Source organism: Didymosphaeria variabile, assembly GCF_027946475.1.
Source record: "Didymosphaeria variabile strain IMI 356815 chromosome Unknown scaffold_4, whole genome shotgun sequence".
Lineage (NCBI taxonomy): Eukaryota > Fungi > Ascomycota > Dothideomycetes > Pleosporales > Didymosphaeriaceae > Didymosphaeria > Didymosphaeria variabile.
This window is the reverse complement of record NW_026611623.1, coordinates 661,706-681,722: the sequence shown is the minus strand read 5'-3', so window position 1 is coordinate 681,722 and position 20,017 is coordinate 661,706. Positions and strand designations below refer to the sequence as shown.

Here is a 20,017-nt window from a genome sequence, read left to right as displayed (position 1 = left end):
CTACACTTGTCTAGGGTCATTCCAGGTAACGCATCCAACACCAGAACCGACTCATTTACTGGAAAAAAACATCTCGAGACCACAACGCCGAAATCCACCAGGCAAAAAGTCCTCTCAAAGCCCGCGTCTAAGCCAAACAGCGGTTATCGTAGCCTCGCTCCGTCGCGCGCGCTAACGCTACCACCGCCTCGGACCTCAGGACCAAGGAGTCGGAACGAAGACATCGACAATCAGGCGCCTCGAACATCTGCCTTACATACGGATGCTAGAACGACATTTCCTCCATCGAGGCGGATATGTTCTAATAGTAAGAAACACACCCCATGTATAGGGAAACCACAATTTCCGAATCGAGACACAGTGAGCTGACGTCGGCCTATTTCGGACGCGTATGCACCACCATACGTACGCATACACGTCCTAAACAGGCCAGCAACGCAAGTCCGACGAAAATGTCAAAGTCCGTGGAAAGCCTTTGCGTCGTCACGCGCCTGGAAAACGAATACGAAGCAGGTACGTAGGGAGTCCACAGCGAAGTCCGAGGCGCAGTCATCATTTCTTCCACACTCCACAGTCAGCTCAATATCCGCACCGCACCCCAAACCGTCCACCATGGGATGGCTATCTTATCAATTCCTCCGGACCTCCACTGCTTTTGAAATTTCTCCCACGGCACACAATAACGACCGACGTTCGTAATTCCCACCACCGCTAGCCCCATGACTACCTCTGCCCTGCAATTTCTGAGCTAGACTACCGGTAGGCTAAGATAACGGGCGGGCACCGGGCTGTTATCGAGGGGCGCTAGGACCCGCACAAAAGGTACCTCCGTCCGTAGCATGTAGAGTGCGCGCACGTGCTGCATTCAATTCAATTTCACGAGAGACCACTTGCATTTTCGGAGCTACGCAAGGTCGCTGGCGATGCTTGATCGTGGTCTATAGAAGTCGTGATGATGTGTGCGCGTGACGTGTGCGCATCGCGCCGGTTATTTTTGTTCGGTCGGAGACTTCATGCGTGCTACGTTGGGCTGGGGTGATGCTAGGAGTGGGGATGGGGAAGCGTACGTGGAGAGTACGTGGGTGGGTGCTTGCGTGGAGGGTGGCGCTGCTTGCTGGTATGTCGAGGCGATGCATGCAATTGACACTGCAAGAGTGCGCGAAGGGGCTGGAGTACTTGGGGTAGGTATGGTAAGTAATGCAGGAAGGCAGAAGTATGGTAAGAATGAATGAATGTATTCAATATATCCACCTCGAAAAACCCAATCTGTTCCCAATCCGGGTATATACCGCTCGATCGCACCTCACAGAAAGTAAAAGCAGCTCGTCGACCCGCCGCAGAAAGCTTGCGACTGGTCTCCCTCTTGCATATCGAGCTGTACTGTACCTATGGTAGACCACCATAGGTAGATAATGAAGAAGTCTTTACATCGTATCGTAAATGAAACCCAATGAACGCCATAGTTAGTGAGTGCATCAACTGCCCACACTTGACAATCCCCAAGAACGCCGCGTGATCCAATCAATACCATACCCAGGACTCATCTATCTAAAACTTTCCATCCAAGACTTCGAAGATGCCGACTCCGGCGCCCTTGCACTCTCCCATACTTGGTCGAGGCTCCAGAACGTCGAGCTCGTGCGAGAAGAGGTGCTTCTCTTCTTCCATTTCAAGGTCCAAGACGCTCGGCTTGTGGCGCAGCATCAGGATGTCGCGGATGCTGTTCATGGAGCCGGAGCTACGGTGGCTGTCCGGGGAGCCGGTGCGGTCGCGGCCGCGGGCGAGAGGCGAAGTGGTGCCTGTGGATGAGGGCGAGATGCTGCGAGAGGAGCGGGTTGGCGAGAAGGCGGTGCGCAGGCGGCGGAGGGAGGTGCTGGGGGTGCGGGAGGGAGAGCCGAAGGAGAAGCGGTTGGTGCGGGTGTTGGCCATTTTGGTGGGTGGTTTGAGGTTGAGGGTGTCGTATATTAGTTGGTTGAGGTTGATTGAGGTTGATTGAGGTAGAGTGATTGCCGAGTTGCAATCAATTGAGGTGTATGCTTTGGAGCAGCGAGTGTGAGCGTTCAACAGGTCCAGCTGTCCAGCGTAAAGAGTGTGGAGTCTTGTTGATGGATGGAGTCTCAAGCGGATCCTCGGGGCGTACGATGTATCGTTACACGACGTTCGAACTTCCCAGAAGGTATACAAGATATGGTAGGTAGGTATGTACGTGAACCAGCTCTCAGTGTCTCAACCGAAAGGATGTGCGTCGAGCCAGAAAGAACAGAGTGACAGAAACGAATGGAGGTGACAAGTCGACGGATGAATAGATGACAAGCCAGCCCAGCGGACGGACTCTTGTTTAAGCACTCGCAGCGCTGCTCGCCGGCCAAGGTAAAACGGGCGCTGCATGCTCTCATGCGCCGTCCGGGCCAGCCTAGCGAACGCTAGTCCACCACACAAGACGAACCACGAAGCTCAAACAAGCCAACCCCTGCCCGCCATTCAACGAACATGCTTCCTTACAGTCTCCCTGTTTGATCGCCCGGAAGGATAGGTACCTGGCCCGTCCACAATTGGCAACGGAACAAGCGTCCTTCGTCCCCTCCATTGCGAGAGCATAATTTCCGTCGCCGGAGCCTGCTCGCTGGCACGACGTCGGCGGTGCTGCGTAATCGACCGCATCACAAGGTGGAGCGCGCCTTGCACGGACGGTCAAGCCATGGTCCCAAGGGCAGCGACTCTCCGGCTTACCGTCCATGTCCTGACAAACGCGTGTCGTACCTGAAGGAGCTCGCAGTGAGGGGGAAACCTCTCAGCTTCCACCTTACCTCCACCAGCCGTCTAGCGCAACACGTCTCCGCAGCTCCGCCTGTAAAAAGCTCGTCAGCCGAGCACCTGAGTCGCTCCGTGTCTCTGACAGCCCATCTCGCCTGTCTCAAGTCCGGAGCGACGCCTTTGGATCTGAGGCCCGCGCGTCAGCCAAGCTGTCTGAGAGCCCCCGCCAGCTGCGCCAACCGAGTTTCACCATGAGCGCAGCCACTGCAAACCGCAATAGACGCGTCCACGCGAACATGCACGCCTGTTCAACACTTGTCGACGAGAGAATAGAAATGGTTTGCTCAAGAGCTGGAGCGTACTTGATGCTTGCCAACCAGCGCCGTCGCTATGCAGCCCCTGCGGAAAAAAAAAGTTACAAAAGAGCTCCTCCACCGCCCAATTACCACGCCGCAAGCCCTTCCCCCAAAAGCATCTCAAACCGTCTATCAACTGTGATTCCAGGTCGTTGACACATGCGCATGCGCTCAATAAATGCAACAAGGCAAAGCAGAAGAGATCCCGAACGCACCATAAATGCCTCTTGCGTTGCTCCCCGCTGTTACGCCATTCCCAGATGGGAGGTCCAAACATCAATGCAACCGTATTCGTTGTGCAGGATGCCCCTGTACAGGCACCTGCGACCTATTCCGAGGCCAACGCAGGGCTCGCCTTCCGCGACCCTGCACCATGCACCCCTCTCCATCGTCATATCGTAGATCATCCGCATTCGAGACAACAAATGGGCACCATTTTTGGAACACCCAATAAAGCGGACGGTTCACCTCCCGCCCGACCGCCGCTGCGTGAAACTCCTCCGGATGCTCTCACCCCAGGCTGAGTTGTCGAGCACCTCCAAAACGTCGGCTGCACTGACAGCGCTGTTTTGCCTGCTGCGGTTTCCGGTTGGGCTCGGCGCCGTCAGCTCTCCTTCGCCCTCGAGCGGACTGGGAGGTCGACTGAGCGCCGATGCGAATTGCCACTCGCCATCCGGTGGTGGTGAGAAGGGGGACGGCCCCGGCGATGCGCGTGTGGGAGAGAAAGGAGTAGCTCTTGTGGGTGAGCCGAGTGGTGTCGTCTGTATCGAGTTTGCTCGACTTCTCAGCGTCATGTCGGCTGGAGGTGAGGGGGCCCGCGCATCGCTGCCTGAGGCTCGCCAGCCTGCCATGTCTATGTTCGTATGCACTGGTGACAACATAGGACTGCCGTGGGCAGAATGTTGCCCGCGGTGCACATCTGCTATATCTTCATCGTCGATAAAGATTTCGGGTACTGTGAACTGCGGAATAGCAGTCATACGGCCGTGTTCCTTTTGCTTCTGCACGCGCCGGAATCTTCGCGACCAGTAGAGCGTGTCGAAGAACCCAACCACGACGTTTCGTCGCACAGCCTCTTCTACACGTTGCAGGCGTGCTCGGCGTCGGAGGAATTCCTCTAATCTGAAATCATTTGTTAGCAATATGTGTAGTCGAGGGTCTCTCAGTGCCTACCTCAAGCTCTTGTTATCGTTAATAACCTTGTGATGCGCCAAGATCATAAGCAGTGAAGTGAACTGGATACCGCGGTCGGGATCACTTGACACTATCACCTCCTCGAAAAAGGTGTTCATGCGCTGTCGCCGACGGCGGATCTCGACAACATCAAGCTCGGCCAAGCGCCGGTTGAGTTTCTTGATATCGATCTCGACAGGCTCCTTCTGACCTTGCACGGGTAGCCCTGAGGTTCTCCTAGAGTTTGTGCTGCACTCTTCAATCAGACTACCAACAGTGAAGTCGCCGTCGTAGATTCGCATTTCGAAGATACCAGAAAGTTCCTAGCAAGCTGTCAGCGATTGTCCAATGTAGTTCTGCGGCTGCACTTACCCCAAGCAGTCGGGGAAAAACGTCCTTGGAGATGAAGCCCGTGCCGTTAGGGTCAAATTCGGCCCACGCCTGCTTGAAGCGACGAATTTCTTCTCGACTGATGACCGACAGCCCACTGCTTCGCTGATACACATAACTGAAACTTTCGTATATCAGAGACACGAAGAGATTGACAAAGATGTACATGCTCAGGATGTTCCAAGTAACGAACAGAGCCCGAGCCCACTCTGGACTGCCGCAATCGCTTTCAAAGTATCGCTCTCCTTCGGTGCAATAGGGATGGTCGATAGACGCGAAATCTTCCATGAGCTCATTCCAGCCCTCACCTGTGCTTGTTCGAAAGAGGAGAATGAGAGCTTTTGGCACACTGCGAAAGTTGATGTTTCCTGTCTCGTTCTCACCGAACCGCGTCAGACCGAAGGTCTGAGTGAGAGCGATAGCATACACCAAGAAAAGCACAAACCAAGTGGCTAAAAGGTTCATGATGGATGCCAAACTTGCCGCCGCCGTTTTGAAGAGTTGATCAAGTTGGTTATTTCTGGGTATGAGGAGCAGCGCAATCGACACCAGACCCAGCTTATGAAGTTGAGCAAAGACTCTTTCGCTGTTGTTGGTCAATCGCAGGATCGAAGTAACAAATGTACCGGATACTGCGAAAATAGAGAACACGTCCCAGGAGCTTTTGCGAAATCGATGCCAGGACAGGCCGATGATTCGAATGACCACATTGGCGATGAATATAATCGTGAACAGGAGGAAGATGTAGTCGCGTACTTGGTCCCATACGCCATACCCGGGGTACCACTCTAGGCAAAGGAGGACAAGGTGGGCCAGTAACAGTCCTGTTATGAACCGTTGCCAGCCGCCAGTCTTGCGGACAGCACGCCGGTAACACCACTCTTCCCATGTCTCTCGCACCTTTGTCGAGGACGGGCGTTTCGACGGGGAGACTTGACGGAGCAGTTTCCTCAGCTCAAGCCATGACCGCTGGTCTGTGGTCAGGAAAGCAACACCAGTCTGTTCTGTGTAGTTGCGCATGAAGACAGATACAAAGAGCGTCAACACGAAGACGGCGCCAAGCAAGTTGAAGATGACGAAATAGACAGCGTTGCCTTGGGAAGCGAATGGGGCTGGCTGAGTGAACACGCCAGTGATTTGTTCCGATGCCCACATGACATCAATCCAGCCTTCTTGGGATACAATCTGAAAGAGGATGAAGAGCGAGTTGCCGAAGTCGTCGAAATGATAAGACGGGTTTGCGGCGCGGCGGGGGGCAAGAACATCCCAGTCATCGTTAAAAGGGTTGCTAGTGTACTCGTTGACGCAGTCGTTCAAATCGAAAATATTGGAGCTGTCATCGTTGCACGATTGCATTTTACCAACGAACAAGTTCAGTCCATATATAGCAAAGGGAATGAGCAAGCTCAGCGAGACAAAAGCGGCCTGTCAACGTCAGTATTGTCACACGTTGTGATCAAACATAGCTAGTCATACCGAGATTAGCTTCCACCAGCCGCGGACGATAAGGGAATGGAAATGATCCCGCGCGCTGTCGCTAATGTTGAGGAGACGCAAGGCACGTAGAGCTTTGAAAGCGCCAACCGTACGTGTGATCTGACCTTCGTTGAGCAATGACGTGAGTACGTTGATCCAGAGTGTAATCAACACCACGCCATCAATGAAACCCCAAGAGCCTCGAAAGTAAGCGTTGGGCGTGAATAAGAAGCCGTCTGCGATGACTTTGATCAGAGCCTCCGCAGTGAACAAGACGGCAAAGCCCATATCTGTCCAGACAAACCAATTGCGGACGCTGAAGTCGTGGGTTTTGAAGTACTCCCTCTGGTACAAAGGCGTCGTTACGCAGGCTAGAAGGACCATGGCAATGATAGCCGCATAAATGAAAGCCGAAAACGTGTACCAAACGGGCACCGATGGGGCAATACCTTCCATACGATCTTTGCCGCGACCTGGACCCACGATCTTTTGGCAAAACCTACGAATCGGATTGTAGGGCTTGAATATGAACAGTGACACGTTGTACTTCGGATGCTTTCGAAGATAATCTCGTTGTGCCTTCTTTCTCCTTTCTGTCGCATCAACTACCTCTTTGGCCATTCTTCTGGGATCGAGATCTTCGTAAGCGCGTCCAAAGTCAAGCGGAGCGTAGAATGGATTCTGCTCTTTGTCGGTGAACCGCCGCTTGAATCGCTGCCAGAATGTTGACATTACGCCCGATCCGACAATCGTTGGCGCTGGTCGGATGCCAGGCTGCGGGTCCTCGTGTGGACTCTCATCTCCGTCTCCGTCTGCTTCATCGAGGAAATCTCTAACCACGGCGTCTTTCAGAAGCATTTCGGTAGCAGCAGATCCGTAGTCTAACGGGTCTTTCCGGCTGGCCTGACCCAGTTTGAAGATAGAGGAGAGTGACAGATTACTATGAAGCTTAGCCTAGACTCTGTATAGCAGAAGGTAACTTACCCGTCAGATGAGTTGAACCCCTGTTCTTTCTTTTGCAGAAACGCTTTGACTTGCTGTAGACGCTTTTCATCTTCAGAGACATCGAAATTTTCCTGAATGACAGCAATAAACATATTCAAGACAATGACTGTTTCCGATGTCAGTGCAATCGTAGCTTACGGCGTGACAACTTACAGTTTGCGAAAATGAACCATATGATACAGAACGTGGCCCCGATCCAGGAGGTCCCCCATTGTTCCGTAAAGGTCGTGACGCTGTACATTATAGTTGTCCAGTTCTCACTGGAGAGTATTTGGTACATTCCGAGAAAAGAGTTGTATATCGTGAAAAAGGATATCACAAGGGTGTCGCCGTCTTGTTCGGCCTGAATCTCCCCACGAAACAGCTGTGCCGCAAATATAGAGGCGAGGAACGTAAGCAGGAACACAAACAATATTAGGTTGAGCAGACCGCCAACATTTCCAAGGACAATCATCTAACGGCTTTAGTAACAAACGACTTTCTGGAGAGATGCAACTTACAATAAGTTCCCGCGTCATTGGTACGGCCAAGACAACTCGGTAGATTCGGATGATCTGGAATACGGAGAGCCAAGCGTATGCCTGTCCGCCATGGGAACCTTTTATAGCTGGGATTTGAATGACACACGTAATAACCGCGATGAGCAGATCGGTAATATTCTGCTTGCCTTTAAAGAAATGCCTCCAATCGACGACGAACCGAATGACGATCTCAAGCACCAAAAGGAGAGTGACCCCGATCTCAGACCTGTCAATGAATTTGGCTCGTGAAGGTGACATCTCTGCGCTTTTCAAAGCCTGGGCAATGAGCCCATAGGAGATAATTAGGATCCAAATCCAGGAGGTCTTCTTGTACAACTTTTTCAGGTTGCTCACGCGCTCTTTCGGAAGGTTCTCAGCATCTTCCTCTTCAATCTGTTCGCCAGTGAAAGCACTTGTCTTGCTCTCTTCACGGATGATCTGGAACGATGACGTAATGACCGCGATGAGTAAAGATATAAGCCAAAGACTCAGTATGAGGATTGCACCAGCAAAGAACAGCGCTCCTATGAGGTAGTCGCTGTCTGCGATTGTATACAGCAAGTCGGAGTACGTGTTCGAGGACATGATTACGAAGACCAGTTGAAGGGATTGCAGGATGTTGTCGAAACTCTGAGTGCCACTATAAGGGTTTTCACCCTCTATGCACAACGAACCTTTCGGGCAGATGAATCCTTTGTCGGTACCTTCTGGCATTCCAGGGGCCTGGATGTAAGGTTTCGGATGAATGCCGGATACGTTTTCGAGATGGCCACCGCAGAATTGCGCTTCATTTGTAAAGTTTTTCTTGCCTTCAGGATCGATCCAGACACAGTGTCTCCTGAAACTCGATTTGAAGCTCTGAACACCAACAATGGCAAAAAGAAGCCAGAAAAAGCTGATCAAGAAGGCTACGTTTACGAGTAAAGGCGCTGCTTTTTTCAAACTCCGTAGAATGACTGAGGTGCCACTCGTCAGGTTGAGAAGACGGATGATGCGCAGACAACTCAGCATTTTGAAAATATAAATGTGCTTGGCGTGTTCGACGCCGGTGATGCTTAGGACAAACGAGATCCAAAACGAGACCACGGCGACGAAATCGGTACGGTTGAAGGAATGGCGAAGATATGCACGATGCGCAAGCCGAGCCCTTTGCTGCTCTCTTGCGTTGCCAGGGCCAATAGCAGGGGTCATTTGTGCAGTTGTGAAAGTTCGGAAGACAGAAGGAATCTGCTGCTCGATGCTGGTTTCGGCACGCTTGATCGACGGCACCCGCTGGGGTCCAAACAGCTTGCGGGCATTGCCGAGGATAGCTCGCTTAAAGCTGACCTGTCTGTTAATGGTACTGTATTCGGGAGCATTGATGATGAAGCCTGACACAATAATTCGAATGATGGTTTCCATGGTGTACACGACGAACAATCCAAGTAAAGCAAAGTCGATGTTGGAGCCCCATGTCGCGTCCCTATGATGCTCGAATACGTTTTCACTTGCATCCACGGCCAGAAGCACAGTTTGAACAACGATCAGCACGAGAAGCAATGGTTCAGTAACAGGGTGTACCAGGAGGTCACTGAGCTTTAAGCGCAGCTTGTTGTCCGGGCCGAAGATGCCCAGTGACCTTCCACGAAAAGGATTCGATGGATGGTGCCACTGTGCACTGGGTTTCGCAGACTGGGTTGGCGAGGGCGGCTTCTCAATTGGGGTGGCGAGCGGCGAAGAAGGACCGTCATGAAGATATGTTGGCAGTGCTGGAAACGAAGGCGGCTCCTGAAGGCGGTCCTGGGGGTGGCGCACTGAGGACTTCCTGCGCATAGTTCGCTCAGCAATCTCAGGTTCATTACTGATGTTGACAACGCGCTGGGACATGTTCCGCATTATGGTTCCTGCACGATGCAGCGGCGACTCGATGCTACCAGGCGAGAGCGACCGCTTCCGGCCGGTGGACGTCCGGAGGCCGCCCGGTGAATGCTGCTCAAGATCATGCCCCAGCCCAGGTCCAGTGGTGGATCCACCCGGTGTGAGGAACCGCACGCTCTGGAAGCTGGAACGATCGCCCGGTGTGGTGGGAAGGGGCGGTGCGGCACCGCTTATAGGTTGTAAGTTGCGCGCATCGGTCAAGCGTGCTGTGTCCCTATCGTCGTAGGCAGATGGGGCATAGAAGCCGTGGTCCTCGGAAGTGCTCCTGCTCAGATAAGGGTCGCTGCCGTATGGGGGATATGACTTTGCGGACGTCATGGGAGGGGGCAATGGCGGGGATGTCTCGCCCTGGAAGCCCAGGCCTGAAAAGCCGATGGCAGCTTGGAAAGCGCCGATATCGACGGGCGAATAGTCGCCATCTTCCTCGACGTGTGCCGGCCGTCGAGATGCGCCGGCTGCGATGTCGACATGAGGACGGCCACGCGTGCGCGTTGGGCTGGGCGATGTCTCCGCTATGGGCGCATACTGTGAGCTCCAAGGCTGTCCCGAAGCAAGCGACCCAGAGTGTCTCAGTAGCTGTCGTCCTCGGTCGCTAAGGGTTCTGCGATGCTGTTGCGCCCCTTGCTGCCTCTCTCCAACGTACTCGTCCGGCGGGCGATGGAGGTCTCTTAAGGGTATTGACTGGTGTGTCTGGCTTCGGCGGTGGCTGTTGGGACTGTCGGGGGAGGACATCGAAGCGAGTGGTGCTCGTGCGTGGTGCACAATCTACATCGAGTCGCGCTTCAGCTCATGCGGTGCGAGCATGTAACATTAGAGATTATACGGCGCGGTGGGAGGGGCCTAGCGGCAAGGTCGAGCGGTCGAGCGAGCGATGGCACGGCAGAGGCAACGGTGCAAAGGATGCGCGGGAATCAGACGGGATACGGTCACAGCGAGGGTGTAGGAAACGTTACGAGCTGTCAGATGCGGGTCCTCGAGGTCGATAGTACTAGGCACGGCTGCCCTGAAGCGCGTCCCCCCAATCCCAGCCGTTGCCGTTCAGCCACAGCCAAGGCGGATCCAGCCCTAATACCTGCAGATAACCGTGTCCTCGGCATCAACCCGCGTATTTTTAGCTACCGCAGTGCAACCTGTGCCTGGCAGCATCACAGTCGCCGTTCACATGTACCAATATGGCGAGAGAGTGCATCGGCGCTCGTGAAGGGTTGCAATCAACAACACTCTATCTTCACGAGCCGAAAAGTTCCCTTCGTGCAGTTGGATTTTGCAACACTTCACGTCGCGGGTTGACAAATGATTAGTCCTACTGCACGTCACGGTTAACGCTGCTATCAGAAAATTGTTCGCCACCAGAAAATGATACACTTCTATGATATGCTAGTTTAGGGAACAGCATACCCAGTACTCATCAAAATTGCGCTCAGCAACACGTATGTACGGTATTTCCAAGGTCCATACGAAAGTACGAGTACGCCAAGTATCCCCGGCCCGATATCTATCACATGAACAAGCAAACATTTGAAGTCGACGTCGCATGCAGAAGAGAAACCTTGTAATTTTTGTGGTGGAAGACCTCTACCTGATCACAGCACTAGGTGATGAACCCTTACAACACCCACATCATCAGCCCCATCTTTATCCCCTGTCTGTAAAAGAGGCGCAAGCGACATTGTTTGTACCAAGGTTTCGAGCAATCGCCGACGCGTGGGAAAGCCTGGGATTATGGAGCGAGGCCTAAATTCAACATCGCGTCACATTTCGAGAGGGGATGTGGTCGCGAAGAGTTGAGGCTAAGAGGCTGCCCACGTCCCACGCTCGATGATGTACTTTTTCCGAAAACGACTAGCGCGATAGCCGCGGTAATGTAATGTGCAATCATCCTTTCGGGGCCTCACGTTCCTGGCCGACCTCACAAACACAAACCGCCCAAACCAGCCCACTTGCTCGCCATATTTCTACTTTGCACGCGCCGCGCAAGTAGGCCTACACTCCAGTTCCCCCTTCGACGCTGCTTCGCCCGAATCACCCGCCCTTCGATACGCGTCGCCGCCTGGCTCGCTCCGCCAAAATGGTCGCGAGAAAGCGCGGTCGGGATGAGATGGAGACGGAAGCACCTATCGAGGAGCCGACGACACTGCAAAAGCTACGCAATATGTGGCAGTTCGCCAATTTGGCACAATACATCTTCCTCTTCAAAGGGGCTCTCAAAATCGACGAGGACTTTGGTATCGAGGTACGCGTTTGCGCCCGGCGCGCTCACAAAGCATACGGCCCAGGCTTTGCGCATTGGATGCTAACGATCGCATAGGAATTAGAGACGGAATGTCTCTTGCCACAGCCCTCGGCACAACTGGCCGCCATTGGCCTCGCCCTCCTCAAGCACGTCTCGTCGCACAAAGGCCTCACGTACGCTCATATCATTCTACAAGCCCATTCAGATATTGACACATACACAGACCCGAGATCTTTGATGAATACACACGCCGCCAGTTCGTGGCGAAAGCCCCGGCGCGCAACCCCTTCGGCACCGAGGAGATTCCCAATAAGTTTGACGACTTCGATATCTTCACCAAGATTAGAGTGCTCCAACAGCTATCCGTTTGGACGCTGAACAACCCAAATACGATTAGGGAACGACTCAATCCGACTGAGTCGGAACAGATAGAATGGGTAAGCCACAGCACTGGCCCTAGTATTACACACATCTGACCTATTGCTGCAGCGCTTCAATCCGTTCGGATACGATTCCAAAGGTCGTACACTGTTCGTGCTCGACGACATGCGCATGTATCGCCGGACCGACCCACCTCCACCGCCTCCCCCGAAAGCCAAAACGAAAGCCAAGGCACGCAAATCGCGCTCGTCACGAGGTTCCAAGAGGAGGAAGACGTCGACGCCGGAACCTGAGGAGCCTGAGGAGGTCGATGAGGCGACTGAGCTCCCGCTCGACGCAGAGCCCGAGGACGATGGCTTTGGCGGTATGAAGTGGGAATGTGTCTGCATTACCTACGAAGACTATCAAGACTTCCTGACCGGCATACGCAAGAGTCGTCATCCTGATGAGAAGCAGTTGTACAAGGACATAGAAGCAGATATAATACCAGAACTTGCCAAGGTGGCAGAAGCCCAGGCAAGGAAGGAAGCCAAGAAGATGAGAGAGCTGGAAACGCTTCAGAAGCTTGCTACTGCCAAGCGCTCGTCGAGAATATCCGCAAAGATGGACAAGCAAAGGGAGGTCGAGGAGGCCGAGGAGGCAGCCCGGAAGCGACGTGAGGAGATCGCCATGGCAAAGGCGGAGCAAGACAGGCAGCGCAACATGGAGGATGTAAGTACTAAAGAGACTTCTTGGCACTTCGACTAATAACCCGCAGGCGCACGAGTCTCGCAGGCAAACACGAGAGCAACGCATTCGCGAGCGCGAGGCCCAAAAGATCCTACAAGAGGAGAACGTCCGCAAGTTGGAGGAAGACGAGAAGAAGCTCACATCCGAAGAGGCCAGACTTTCCGAGCGCCATCTTACAGCACAGATGAAGAAAGCTAAGAGAGATCTGGAGAAACTCAAAGAGAAGGAATACTGGCTTTTTGACTGTGAGAAGTGCGGACTAAACGGAGAGTGCCTTGACGACGGCAAACCCCAGATACAATGCGACGAGAAGGACGGCTGCGGCGTGTGGCAGCACTCAACCTGTCACGGCATATCTGCGAAGCGGGCAAATATGGAAGACTTCAAGTTTCTTTGCGCTTCCTGCACACGGAAACAGCAAGCCGCAAAGGAACCCAAGCTTGCTTTGAAGCTCAGACTAACATCTGCCTCGCCTGATGCCCGACGCACTTCGCAGGCTAACGGCAATGCTCAGACAGAACCCGCACATCAGCTCAAGGCAGTCGATGTACCACGTCCAATGCCGCAATCCCCACAACGGCCGGTTCAACCCAGTCATTCTCTGATGAACGGTCCGAGCCTTTCACCTCGAGGACAAGCTCTTGGCCCGCCAGGCATCCAACGATCAGAGGCAGCCTACGGTTCACCAGTAGTTCCTGCTGGTAGCAGTTCGCCGACACGCCCTCGACACCCCAGTATACAGGGCGGTGTGAATATGCCTAATGGATTAGGTTCATCACCACCCCGGTTCCCGCCCCATGCTATCAGTTCTTTCAGCAATGGCACGCCAGTATCACGCCAGAATGGCAGTCCTTTCAACAACACGAACCCTTTTCAATCGAATTTCCACCCCACTTACACCAGCAGCTTTAGTCGACCTACGTCCGCTGCCGGCACCACCTCCTTCGGATCTCCTATCAAGCATTCTTCACCTCGCCCTACGAATGGCGTTCCGAACGGCTACAACTTCACGAACAGCCCTCACTCCTCCTTCCCTCCAAGCAATGCCCAGGCATCGGCCATGTCCCCAACTAAGCATAGCTCTCCTCCGCCGCCCCTCCCCCAGATGATGTCTTCACCGGCACCGGCTCCTGTATCATTCATCGCACCATCGCCAGGTCAAATGCCAGCACAAATTCTACCGGATCCGATCCCTGCGCCTTCGAAACACGATGGCGCTCGCCCACCTTCAAGCCATGAGATGTCAGAGGCACATGTCTTCCCGCCGATCAAGTCGCTATCGCCGAGTGTTCCTCCTCAAAACCTCAGTCCGCCTGTGAAGAAATCGTCGCCGGCACCAAATCGGACACTTGACGTGCCCATGAACGGGAACCCATTCGATAGCTCCATTTAGGTGAAGGAGATAATGTCAGGTTCAAGATCGTCTAAACTTGATGAAGCTTCGTTGATGGGTCGTATTGGGAGTCCAATGGAACGAGATGTACATTATTAAAAGATACGAACGCAAGTTGGACAGCTTTCGGTTATGGGCACGGCTCATTTGGTATTGTAGCATGTTTGTGTACGTTTGGATTGGTATATGGCGTCTGGGCTGCCCACGGGCATGTACGCTTTTGAGTGGACACGGAACGGATTACTGGATATTCATGTTTGGTGTGTTATTACACTTTGCAGAACGCGTTGCTATACGCGACTTGAATCGAATGTCTAAAATGTTCAAAACTTGATTTATACATGGCACAGATTGAGGCGAAGACAGCAAAGATTGTTGGAGAACCATGTTCATGGCGTTTGATTGTGTCAAACGAGCAGACACAGGCCCAATACTGAGGTAACGCGCGAAAGGGACGATCTTTGCACGACCCCAGGCACGTGAGGCGTACAAAGATTAGCGGCGGAACGGGGCGATTCACCCCACAATATACACCTGTAAATGCGGGGTAAACTCAGTGAACCCGAACACAAATCTCGAGAGCGAGTTCAGAGAGAGCACTCGCACACATCCAGTGATTACACAGCCGATGCTCCTGCCCGTGGCCGAAGGCGCAATGTACTCAAGGGTCCAGCTTCCTGGCACAAGCTCAGGATGTATGCATTCCAAGATGGCATCAGCATCCGTTCCCTTGCATACCGGAGCCAGTAACCGTCCATTGATTTCAGCAGGCTAGCAAACTTTCCTGGTAATCAGCAGCTACGGCCTGACCATTGGTCGTCCAGCAGCCGATCAGCATGTCCCTCGTGGACAGATCGATGCATACCGGTAACCGCTAGCTTGGAACCATACACACCCGAAGGGAGCCAGGACATCCCACGCACCCAGCTGCGGAAACAGTGCGGAGGCTTTCCGGTCAGCCTGGGCCCTGCATAAAGAGCGTGGTAGCTTACGAGGGCGTCCACCCTGAGCCTTTGGTTCATCAAAGCTTGACTCAGCCATCTATAGCTTTCGCAACTATGTCTCTCGAGCGTGTTGATTCTGTCGATCCGTCGGAGGTTTACGACTACATTGTGTGCGGGTACGACTACAAATGCACATTTACATAGCCTTCATTCTCTCTACTTCCATCAAGTCGAACGCAAACTGACTTGTAAACAGAGGCGGCACATCAGGCTGCGTAATCGCCGGCCGCCTAGCCTCAGACCTCGACGTAAAAGTCCTCGTCCTGGAAGCTGGACCCGACAATGCGGACCTCGAGAATGTGCACATGGCTGGTGGGTGGAGTAAGAACTTTGACAGCGAGACGGATTGGAATCTTGTGACAGAGCCGATGAAGACGATTGACGATAGACGCGTGAAGCTTAGCCGAGGAAGGTTTCTGGGGGGGTCGAGCGGCGTTAATGGGACGTTGTGTATCCGCGGCATGAAGCAGGACTATGACGACTGGGGATTGAGCGAGTGGACGGGGGAAAAGATGTTTGAGTTCATGAAACGGGTAGGTTGGGCTTCTACTCCCTTGTGAATTCGTGGTTCTGACCCTGTTTAGGCGGAGACATTCCATGAGAAAGACTGGCATGAGGCGGATAAATCTGTTCACGGTACGGATGGGCCTCTGCATACTGAGCCACACGACCTTGCACCGATCTCAGAGCGTGTCAAGGAGAGTATGATTGACCAGGGCTTGCCTTACCATCCCGATATGTTTTCTACTGGTGAGACGCCACATGGCTGTGGTGACGTGCCACGGACAGTGCATCAAGGTGTCCGGACCACGGCTGCAGACTTCATTACCAGGGGGCATAAGCGAGAGAATATAACCATCAAGACTGAGGTCACGGTAGACAAGATTCTGTTCAGCCAAGACGCAGAAGAGCTGACTGCGATCGGGGTTGCCGCGATCTCGACGAATGGCAAGAAAGTCGAATATCACGCTCGGAAAGAAGTGATTGTTGCAGGAGGAGCCTATTGCAGTCCGCCTCTCTTGATGCGCTCTGGTCTCGGTCCCAAGGAGCACCTAGAAAAGCACGGTATTGAGTGCCTAGTAGATCTCCCAGGCGTGGGGGGAAACCTCATGGATCACGTCGTAAGTATCCCGAGATTGACATGTTACCATCGCTGCGTCGAGAGAAGCTGACGATCCCCAGCTCTGCTTCATCTTCTACGAAGTCTCCGAACCCAACCTCACAAACGACCACCTCGCCTACCACGACAACGCCATCGCCTCCACCTACAAACTCTACCAAGAAAAGAAAAGCGGCATCCTATCCACCTTTCCCTTCGGCATCTTCGGCTACGCGCGTCTAGACGAGCGCCTCAAAGACTCTGAACTTTGGACCAACGCCCCCCGCCAGGGCGGCAGAGATCCCATGGGCCTGCTCCCTTCCCAGCCCAACATCGAGCTCTGGAACACCGAGCTCTACGGCGGCCCAAAGCAGTACACCGACTTCCCCGTCGACCACAAACACGTCTTCGCGCAGTGCGCGCTCCTGTTCAACCAGCATTCTCGCGGCTCGGTGACGCTGAAATCGAAGGACCCGTTGGAGAATCCCGTCATCGATCACAACTACCTAAGCGACCCGCTGGACATGCTCGTCCTAAGCGAGGGGTGTCGACTCGCAAATGACATCGTTATGAAAGGTAAGGGAACGAAGGATGTCATCAAGGGGAGCTGGCCGAGTAACTTGACGCATCATGCCAATGCGACGAGAGAGGACTGGGAAGAGCATGTGAGACAGCATGCCACAACCTGTGAGTCTAACTACCGGACAAATTTCAGAGCTGCAGACGCTGATCGAGTGATACAGGCTACCATGCATCAGGCACATGTGCGATGGGCAAGCCTGACGATAAGGATGCTGTGCTGGACGGACGGTTGAGGGTCCGGGGTGTGAGGAATCTGCGTGTGGCCGATTGCTCTTCGGTCCCGAGGGTTAATAATGGCCATACGCAGATGGTGGCTTATGGCATTGGCGAGGGCGCTGCTGAGATGATCAAGGAGGACGCTCAGGGCTCGCTCTCAAAGTTAACGTCTGGAGTAGCTAAGTTGGCTGTGTAAAGATGCACAACGGCGGAAACGGGAGCAGGAGTCTGCGGAATGCTCGGTCCTGCATGCTGTGTCTACGATATAGAGTTGTGATGGTTCGCGGTGATGACGGGCAGCGGATTTTCCCATCCAGACGGTGCGCTTCGACACGAGGTCGATGCAGTTGGGAGGCAGATTACTAGATATCTACGTCTGATGTATTATTGCACTTTTTATGGCAGCATCCGTCGTTGTACACAATCTGAATCGAAGTACAAAGATGCCGTCTGGAGCGTGCGTATGATGTCATTGCTCTGAGCCTGTGAACCGAACCTCAGCTCCAGTACACTGTGCTCGAAAACTAGACATCTACAGTTCATGGCATTACTACCTAGGCGCATTTGTCATCTAGAGTCATCTTGTCCCAAGCTCCTTGACGGCCTATCAGCGCCATTTGTGGTTCTTGTCCGACGAATGGCATTGTGTTGACTGCATCTGATCCTGCCATTCACCGCAGCGATCGACGCAAGGATAATATGACTAATCCCCGGTGGTACACGATGTTGAGCTTAATGCGTAGGCGATACGAGATAGTGTAGGGCGCGATGATGTCAAACAGTTACATGCGCGGTGGACTTTGGATTGGTCGAGTGAGGGGTACTGGTACCTTGCTTTGAAATGCGATCACAGACAGACAGATATAAGAACTCTGGAGCAGCGCATTTCGCGTCATCGACGCTTCACACAGCAGCCTACTTCACTTTGTCATTGAGTCCATTCGTGACGCCAAATCCTCAAGACCTCAATTTCCCATCATGTCTTCCCCCGAGCCCTATACGGTCAACGTCCCTGACGCTCACATTGAAAAGCTAAAGCGCAAACTAGAAGATACAGATTATCCAGATGAGCTTGATACCGACGACCAATGGCGTTACGGTGCTCCAGTATCAGACGTAAAGAGATTGGCAGAGCAATGGCGCACCGGTTTCGATTGGCGAAAAGCAGAGGCCGAAATCAACGAGCTACCAAATTACCGCAAGAAAGTAAATGTCGATGGATTTGGGGATGTAGACATGCATTTTGTATGGCAAAAGAGCGAGGTCGAGGGCGCGATCCCATTGCTGTTCTGTCATGGTTGTGAGTCCTTCTGGTCTCCAGAACCCGTGCTCAAAATCGAAGAGCATAATCAACATCCTAACATCAGGCAGGGCCTGGCTCCTTTCTCGAAGTGAAGAAACTACTACCTTTGCTCAAAGGAGGCGACGGAAAACCCGCGTTCCAGATAGTAGCCCCTTCCCTCCCCAATTTCGGCTTCAGTCAACGCATCTCCAAGCCCGGTTTCGCCCTCGAGCAGTACGCACAAACATGCCACCGCCTCATGCTCGACCTCGGCTATTCCAAGTATGTAACCCAAGGCGGCGACTGGGGCTTCTACGTAACCCGCATCATGGGGCTCCTCTACCCGGACGCAGTCCTCGCATCCCACATCAACATGATCCGCGCTCATCCTCCCTCCTTCACCTCACAACCCACACTTGCACTGCAGCACGCAGTAACTCCGTACTCCTCCGCCGAGAAGCAAGGCTTGCAGCGCAGCGCCTGGTTCACCACAGAAGGCCAAGCATACCGCCAACTCCAAGCCACAAAACCGCAAACCCTTTCTTTCGCTTTTGCCTCCTCCCCCGTCGCGCTGCTCGCCTGGATCTACGAGAAGCTGAGGGACTGGACAGACGCGTATCCCTGGACCGACGACGAAATCCTGACCTGGGTCTCAATCTATTACTTCTCGACAGCGGGGCCAAATGCACATATCCGCATATACTACGAAGCCGGCCATAATCCTACGGAGATGGTGCCGAGCAGGGAGCGCGCGAGCGAGTGGATACCGCGGGTGAAGCTGGGCTTAGCACATTTTCCACGAGAGATCACTGTTGTGCCGAGAGTGTGGGGAAAGACGCTGGGAGATGTGGTGCATGAGAGTGTTAATGAGAAGGGAGGGCATTTTGCGGCGTGGGAGAGACCGGACGTTATATCTAAAGACCTTCAAGATATGTTTGGGAAGAAGGGGCCATTGTATAAGATAGTTCCTGGGAAGAGTGGGTATTGAGGGGGCAAGAGAGGGAAAAATGAGTGGAATAATTTTCTGCTGGGTGGGCTGTTAAGGATGGTACTGTTGAGTTTCTGGTACGGAAACTTGCTATTCAGTGCGATCAATGGACAGAAAAGAAGTGCTTCATACAGAATACGAAGGTCGGGCCGATTTTATGTCACATGTTGAGTTGGGTGATCACAGGAGCACCCATTGTCAGTCGCTGATATGGAAAACCTGCTTTTCCCGCTACAATCAATGACGGGAAGAACTTGCTTGATGTGGTATATTCCCATATCCGGGAAGGAGTGACAGAAAACGACGTGACTTCTCGTTGAGCTGGCCGCTGAAACCCCGCTAGCAGTCTCTGGCACGAGTAATAAGCCATTCCGACTGCAATAGCTGGTCGAGAGATGAATTGCCTAATGTGGCAGGTTTCATCGTTCTGTAGCCTACGGCTGGAAGGTGAGCGAGCTTGAAACGTGCTGCGGTTCAAGTCTATTGCTGCGCCACCACCTACAGGAAAACAAGTGCCA

At 53.3% G+C, this 20,017-nt stretch overlaps 5 protein-coding genes across 5 annotated transcripts; 3 read left to right on the top strand and 2 right to left on the bottom strand.

The window, feature by feature from the left end:
- Nucleotides 1-1,548: 1,548 nt before the first annotated feature.
- Nucleotides 1,549-1,929, bottom strand: N0V89_005114 (uncharacterized protein; the record flags this gene model as incomplete). The annotated part of the gene is made up of 1 exon (XM_056213892.1): nt 1,549-1,929. One exon carries the CDS (start codon nt 1,927-1,929, stop codon nt 1,549-1,551), a length of 381 nt encoding a protein of 126 aa, XP_056071159.1.
- Nucleotides 1,930-3,574: 1,645 nt separating this feature from the next.
- Nucleotides 3,575-10,324, bottom strand: CCH1 (calcium channel protein; the record flags this gene model as incomplete). The annotated part of the gene is made up of 7 exons (XM_056213891.1): nt 3,575-4,232; nt 4,284-4,606; nt 4,656-6,098; nt 6,150-7,089; nt 7,134-7,260; nt 7,308-7,608; nt 7,655-10,324. 7 exons carry the CDS (start codon nt 10,322-10,324, stop codon nt 3,575-3,577), a joined length of 6,462 nt encoding a protein of 2,153 aa, XP_056071158.1.
- Nucleotides 10,325-11,660: 1,336 nt separating this feature from the next.
- N0V89_005112 (uncharacterized protein) lies at nt 11,661-14,328 on the top strand (the record flags this gene model as incomplete). The annotated part of the gene is made up of 5 exons (XM_056213890.1): nt 11,661-11,825; nt 11,901-11,998; nt 12,049-12,262; nt 12,315-12,917; nt 12,964-14,328. The coding sequence occupies 5 exons, from the start codon at nt 11,661-11,663 to the stop codon at nt 14,326-14,328; spliced, it is 2,445 nt and encodes an 814-aa protein (XP_056071157.1).
- Nucleotides 14,329-15,386: 1,058 nt separating this feature from the next.
- On the top strand, nt 15,387-17,425 carry N0V89_005111 (uncharacterized protein; the record flags this gene model as incomplete). Its single annotated transcript, XM_056213889.1, has 5 exons — nt 15,387-15,448; nt 15,529-15,865; nt 15,917-16,453; nt 16,515-17,118; nt 17,175-17,425. The coding sequence occupies 5 exons, from the start codon at nt 15,387-15,389 to the stop codon at nt 17,423-17,425; spliced, it is 1,791 nt and encodes a 596-aa protein (XP_056071156.1).
- Nucleotides 17,426-18,207: 782 nt separating this feature from the next.
- Nucleotides 18,208-19,499, top strand: N0V89_005110 (uncharacterized protein; the record flags this gene model as incomplete). Its single annotated transcript, XM_056213888.1, has 2 exons — nt 18,208-18,529; nt 18,601-19,499. 2 exons carry the CDS (start codon nt 18,208-18,210, stop codon nt 19,497-19,499), a joined length of 1,221 nt encoding a protein of 406 aa, XP_056071155.1.
- Between the last annotated feature and the right edge of the window lie 518 nt (nt 19,500-20,017).